General features: G+C 39.8%; 1 protein-coding gene across 5 annotated transcripts in view; it reads left to right on the forward strand.

Annotated features, from left to right (window-relative positions):
- LOC110947741 (glutathione S-transferase A-like) overlaps positions 1–7028 on the forward strand; it is a 39830-nt gene extending 32802 nt beyond the window's left edge. For 3 of the 5 annotated variants that reach the window (XM_051955665.1, XM_051955669.1, XM_051955668.1), the window contains 4 exons: positions 317–422; positions 1257–1378; positions 2170–2249; positions 2365–2698. In XM_051955665.1, coding sequence (XP_051811625.1) covers positions 317–422; positions 1257–1378; positions 2170–2249; positions 2365–2494 — 438 coding nt within the window. In that variant the 3' untranslated portion in view covers positions 2495–2698. Of the gene's footprint in view, positions 1–316; positions 423–1256; positions 1379–2169; positions 2250–2364; positions 2699–4337; positions 4585–4740; positions 4807–4980; positions 5087–5682; positions 5805–6473; positions 6554–6690 lie in introns of those variants that run through there. The other 2 variants (XM_051955663.1, XM_051955662.1) reach the window with 2 other exon arrangements.

Consider the following 7028-nt stretch of genomic DNA (forward strand, 5'->3'; position numbering starts at 1 on the left):
CTTAACTGGTGGAGTCTGATGGCATGGAAGGCAGGGAAATGTGGTATGCGAGTGGCGTGGCTGCTACAGGATACTGTGGTGAGTGGCATCAGGTATTATGGAGGAACTGGAGTGGCTGATTGGACTGCTCTCACCTGCTTGTGCACTGCGCTCGCTGATTGCCGATTGCCGATTGCCATCACCTCCTGCCAGGCTTCTGTGCACATGTACACCTAATAAGAGAGGGAAACCAAACTGCAGAGGGAGGGGAGAGTACTGCTGCTGCCTGGAACCCACAGCTGCAGGTGTGACATCCTCTTTTCTGTTCCATCAACAGAACCAGTACAAGTCCCAGGGAAACAAGCTGATTCCCGACTCCCCCGATGCACAAGCACTGATGTACCAGCGCATGTTTGAGGCTTTCACACTCGTCGAGAAAATGAGTATGTTAACACTGATATGCACAACTTGGCTCTTGTTTTGCAAGGGAAGACCTCTGTGCTGGTCCTGAGAATCTAAATTTAAAAAATGACCAAATGGTGCAAGTTTCTCCAAATTTGATCTAAACCATTTAGTGAGTTTTTGCAGACTAGCCAGGCTACTAAAGCTCAGTAATAGTTATAGCACTTAGTGGTTGTTGCAATTCAGAGGACTGCTTTTTGGGACTTCAGTGCATTTAGCAACATCATAAACCAACTCTGCTGCCTTTAAACCACTGAGACTTCATGCCGGCTTCCTCAGAGGCAGTTTAACATCATTCATCTCTCCCTGTGAGACCTGAGGTGTTCAAAACACATGATATGCACTAAAGAGTCATGCACTGACTTAATGAATTCATGAAATAATGCGCTAAATCTATATATATGTGAATCTAAACCCTCGTAACAGGTAGTGATGTTGAAGGGTCACATGTTAATCCCACAAGGATCCCATGCTCAGATTGGTTTACATGTAAAACTAAAGTCAGGTGACCGGGTTCTTTATTTCTTGAGGAGGGATGCTAAACCAACATAGTTGAATTCCCAGTTCATTACAATAGATAAATGCAGCACTTCAGGCTGTTATTTAAACCGTTTTACTGTCCTCACTGTGAAGCCGATGTTATATAATGATGTCCTGACTGACCCCAGCCACTGCTGGTAAAGAGAAGATAAGGCCCAAACACAATGTCAGAGTCCATGTAATGCAACATGAGCACAGATTTCTTTGATTAGCCTCATAGCCCTCATATCTCAGAAAATGGTCCCTACAACTAAATACTTGTGGACATCTTCCAGTGAATGCTATGTACTACAACTTCAAGGTCCCAGAGGGGGAGAGACACGACTCTGCTATTCACAGAAATAAGGAGGCTATGACAGCTGAGCTCAAGCTGTGGGAGGGATACCTGAAAAAAACGGTAAACGCTTTAACATTCACACCACACACTAGAGTGTAACCTAAGGAGACAATCACAAGCAAGAGGCTGTAAAATAATGTTACAATACAGCAGCACTTTGTATTACTGTTGCTGTTTTTCTTAGTCATATTAAATGCTAACATAAGTGCTGCTTCAAGAATCATAATGAAACTGGATGATCTGAGAGAGTTTTTACAGCGACAGTTTCTACAAATTTAACTTTAATCATAGCAGGATGGAGGTAAATGATTTAATGCTTGGAGAACCGCTCAGCATTTTAATTAGATGCTTCATCACTACAGCTGAGAGTTAGATGAAAACATTGATATGTTGGGCTTAGTCCAGGCAACAAAAGACCTCCAGCGTGCTGTTGTTTCTTTTAATTATGACATTTAAAAAAATACGCAGGCTGCTTCATCATTTCTTTATTGGGTGCAGTGACTCTCTGTTCAGACCACAAACCTCTGTAAAACCACAGTTTGTTTTATTTTAATTGTTGTTCTGTCATTGTCACGTAGATTAAATATGATGTCTTAATTCATGAGTTTCACAGGTGCCGTCTGGTAAGCTTTCTTGTCTTTGGACACAGCCAGGCTGACTGTTTGGTCCTATTTTGTTAAGATAAGCTGACCGGAGCTTGGTGTTGATCTTCCATCAGACCATCACAAGAGAGCTTTCCCTTAATGTCAGACTATATCTTTAAAAAAAACAAACACTTGAACCAATAATGGATGTGAAATTTAATTATTAATGCTAACATCCTTCATAAACTCTTGCGTTCTCTCTTCTAGAACTGTTGTCTGGCTGGACAAGAATTCACACTGGCTGATGTGCTTGTTTATCCATTCATTGCTTATATGTTCCATTATGGGTAAGTAGGTTGAAGGACCAAAAATGACTTTTAGCTGCTTGTCAGGAAGGAATAACAAACTGCAACAGTTGCACAATTTAAAATTTAATAACCAGTTTTCTCTTTTTTTCCGTAGGTTAAGCAGTGAGCGTTACCCTGCACTGGCAAAATACTACAACTCTCTGAAGGACAGACCCAGCATCAAAGCCACCTGGCCTCCTTACTGGCAGAAATACGCTGACCAAGACGCACTGAAAACCATCTGAGATCCAAATCCTCCTCAGTGGACGCACTAACTGTTTCTGTTGTGATTTGACATGTAAACACTCTTTGCATTGCACTACTTTTTAAAAAAATCTACGCTTTGTTTCTGCTATGCAAAGCAGTTTACTACCATCATTGATTTGTGATTTTAAATGTAAAAGATTCTTACTGTGCTTCAAACAAAAGCAATAAACAAGGGAATTTCATTTGACTGCTTAATTATTTCCAGGTCATCATTCAGAGAGAATTCTTTCAGACCATTTGTGCAAAAAATATGAGCCAGAGATCTGAACGAGTGAGAGTAATACCTTTTAATGATATGAATATTACCATGCAATCAGAATTGTAGGTTTCTACACAGAGATTTGACTGTTGGCCTCGATATAGCAAGTGGGATTTGGGTGCTCTTTTTACATTTCAATTAACATTTTCCTATTTTTTTTTAGATTTAGATATTATTAAAGATGTATATATGCTGGCTAAGATTGTTCAGTCATTATTTTTTCTATTCTACACTTTATTTAAAGATGTACAGTTATATTGAAAGTTGTTTGTTAATAAATATTGTCAGAAGGTTTTTGAACCACAATGAATTTATTTGACAGTTAGACATTATAATGTTCTGAACCTTTCCGTTAATACATTTTCAGTGACTGGACCGCTTTGAATTTCAGTTGAATAGCCCTGCTGTACATCATTAGACGTTTGCAGGGTGACAGCAGCAGGGAGACTGTCATGATGACATAACAGCTTTTAATCCACTCATATCAGTTAGCATTTCTTGGCGGCTCTCTGAATTCATACTAAATTAACTGATATATTGACATATGGGGCTATAATATAATCAGTTTGCACTGTCAATTCCAATCTCACATCTCCTCCGTGTCGTAGTAGAAAAGGTGGGTGGAATCTTTGAGGATGTGACCTTTGTGTTTATTATTTTAATGTCAGAAGTGAATTGCTCTGCACAAAGGTAACTCAAATATCCTGCGTTGGCATGACTTTGCACAAATTAAAACATTCAATATTGCGTCCTTTGCATGATTTTTGCATTTTCAGCTTCATGCACAGCCTCTTGGAGACACACCAGCCATACTGTATGTTCAACTATGTCACTTAAATGAACACTAGATGTGTATCAGGTTTGCAGAAGTGTTTTTTATGACTGTACATCGATTTATATCCTGGTTTGACTGATGTATGTAGAGAAGAACCAGTTGTATGAACCAGCATGAGCTGCCTCTGCTTTTCGAACAAAAAATGTTTACATGCCAGATGAGCAAAATGAAAACTCATGCACATTGAGGAGTTGTCATATGAGACAGACTGCAACTGATGAAGACACAGATATAAATTTATCGTCGATGAGATTATGGTATGAAGAGAACAGTATCAGGAGGAGGATTGCCTGTGATGCACACTGATTGGTTAGTGTCTTAAAGATTAAATTTCTGATGCAGACTTTTAGTTGAACTTCGAAGAAACATGAAAGGTTACTGGATAGCAGCTGAGTGTGTTGTTTGAAGGTAGATCCCTGAGCAGAACCATGTGTTTTTCTTGTGATTTCTGCAGCCTTCTCTCATTCAACAAGTTATCTTTTGATTAGAAACTGTGTTGAAAACATGACTGAACTATTGATTATTTCCAAACACAGTTTGCACTACTTCACCGTTCTGTTGATACTGGCAGCTGCTCAATGTCACATTGTCCACAGTTCAAGAACAGGCACAAAGAAATTCTCCCTCCGTGAACACTCCCTTTTTTTTTGACTTGTCATTGGTGGTGACACAATAATGGGATGGGACTAAACTCCCAGTTTGAAATAAAACCAGGCTTCTGTGTATTTCAGTTCCACTCCTCACTTCGTTCACCAAACCACAACATCTTCTGTCTTCTGTCAGTTGTTGCACTTCACTCTGAAACTATGGCCAAGGACATGACTCTGCTGTGGGGCTCCGGCTCTCCTCCCTGTTGGAGGATCCAGATCATACTGGAAGAGAAGCAGCTGCAGGGCTACAACCAAAAGCAGTTCTCCTTTGAGAAAATGGAGCACAAGTCCCAGGAAGTCCTGGACATGAACCCCAGAGGTCAGGTGGGTTGAAGTCAAACTAGCCGTTTACCTAGAAACCAGTCAAATCCTCTCACAACTTCAGTCTGCATTTTTTTTTAGATATGTGAATTTATACAATACATGCTTGAACTTAAAGTAATTATCTTAAGCTTTAACTCCCTCCTTTCTGTCTTAAAGCTTCCTGCCTTCAAATGTGGCAACCATATCCTGAATGAGTCCTTTGCCGCCTGCCTTTTCCTGGAGGTGAGAACTTGGCCGATTTCTTGAACTTGGCTCTAGTTAATATTTCATGCAGCCAAGGAGTTAATAAGTAGGAGGGCTATTCCTCTTGTCAGACAGACAGACATGCTACACTGCAGAGGAAAAGAAACAGGAGCTCTATGCTGTTCTTCCTCTTTTTTCTGTTCCTCACACCAGAACCAGTACAAGTCCCAGGGAACCAAGCTGATTCCTGACTCCCCCGATGCACAAGCACTGGTGTACCAGCGCATGTTTGAGGTTTTCACACTCCATCAGAAAATAGGTATGTTAACCCTGATATGCATAACTGAAGTATTTGGCTCTTGTTTTGAAAGGTAAGACTTCCGTGCACTTCCTGAAAATCCTTCATCATAATAAAAAATGGGCCAAAGGCTGCAACTTTCTCCAAATTACATCTGAACCACTTGGATTTAGTGAAATTTTGCAGACTATCCAGGCTACTAAAGCTCACTAATAGTTATTGGACTTAGCAGTTGTTGCCATTCAGAGTTCATCCTTTTGGGACTTCAGTGCACTTAACAACATCATAAACCAACTCTGCTGCCTTTAAACCACTGAGACTTCATGCCAGCTTCCTCAGAGGCAGTTTTACATCATTCATCTCTCCCTATGAGACCTGAGGTATTCAAAACACATGATATGCACTAAAGAGTCATGCACTGACTTAATGAATTCACAACATAATGCATTAAATCTATGTATATATGAATCTACACCTTCACAACAGGTAGTGATGTTGAAGGGTCACATGTTAATCCCATGTTATGCAACATGTGTACAGATTTCTTTGATTAGCCTCATAGCCCTCATATCTCAGAAAATGGTTGTCACAACTAAACATCTGTTGACATTTTCCAGTGGATTTTATGTACTACAACGACATGGTCCCAGAGGGGGAGAGACACGACTCTGCTGTTCAGAGAAACAGGGAGGCTCTGACAGCTGAGCTCAAGCTGTGGGAGGGATACCTGAAAAAAACGGTAAATGCTTTAACATTCACACCACACACTACAGAGTGTAACCTAAGGAGACATTAATAAGCAAGAGGCTGTAATATAATGTTACAATACAGCAGCAGCACTTTGTATTACTGTTGTTGTCTTTCTTAGCCATATTAGATGTTGATCTAAGTGCTGCTCCAAGAATCATAATGAAACTGGATGATCTGGGAGAAGTTTTACGGCCAGAGTTTCTACAAATTTAACTTTAATCTTAGCAGGTAAATGAGATGGAGGTAAATGACTTAATGTTTCAGGAACAGCTCAGCAATTGAGGAAAAATGCTCAATCACTACCACTGACAATTAGATGAGAACATTGATATGTTGGGCTTAGCCTGGGTAAGAAAAGGCTATATCAAGACCTACAGCTTGCTGTTGTTTCTTTTAATTATTTTACCTAAAAAATTACGTAGGCTGTTGGACCATTTCTTTATTGGGCGTAGTGTCTGTCTGTTAGGATCACAAACCTCTGTAAAACCATAAATAGTTTGTTTTATTTCAACTGTTTTTCTGTCATTGTCACATAGATTAAATATGATGTGGTAATTCATGAGTTTCACAGGTGCTGTCTGGTTAACTTTATCTTTGGACATAGTCAGACTACCTGTTTGGCCCCATTTCTCATTAACTCTTCTGTTCTCTCTTCTAGGACTGTTACCTGGCAGGAAAAGAATTCACACTGGCTGATGTGCTTGTTTATCCATTCATTCCTTACATGTTCCATTATGGGTGAGTAGGTTAAAGAACCAAAAATGACTTTTAGCTGCTTGTCAGAATGGAATAATAAACAGTAACAATTGCACAATTGGAAGTGTCACAGCCAGTTTTATCCATTTTTTTTCTTTTTTTTTTTTTTTTTACTGTAGGTTAAGTAGTGAGCGTTACCCTGCACTGGCAAAATACTACAACTCTCTGAAGGAAAGACCCAGCATCAAAGCCACCTGGCCTCCTGCCTGGTATAGTCTCGTCAAGCCAGACGCGCTGAAAACAGTCTGAGATCCAAATCCTCCTCAGTGGACACACTAACTGTTTCTGTTGTGGTTCGATATGTACCCACTCTTTGCACTGCACTACTTTTTGTTTAAAGACTACACTTGTCTTCTGCTGTGAAGAGCAATTTACTTCCATCATTTGTTTGTGATTTTTAATGCAAAAGATTCTTATTGTGCTCCGAATCAAAGCAATAAAAAAAAAGAGAATTTCA

The sequence above is a fragment of the Acanthochromis polyacanthus genome, chromosome 11 (assembly GCF_021347895.1).
Source record: "Acanthochromis polyacanthus isolate Apoly-LR-REF ecotype Palm Island chromosome 11, KAUST_Apoly_ChrSc, whole genome shotgun sequence".
NCBI lineage: Eukaryota > Metazoa > Chordata > Actinopteri > Pomacentridae > Acanthochromis > Acanthochromis polyacanthus.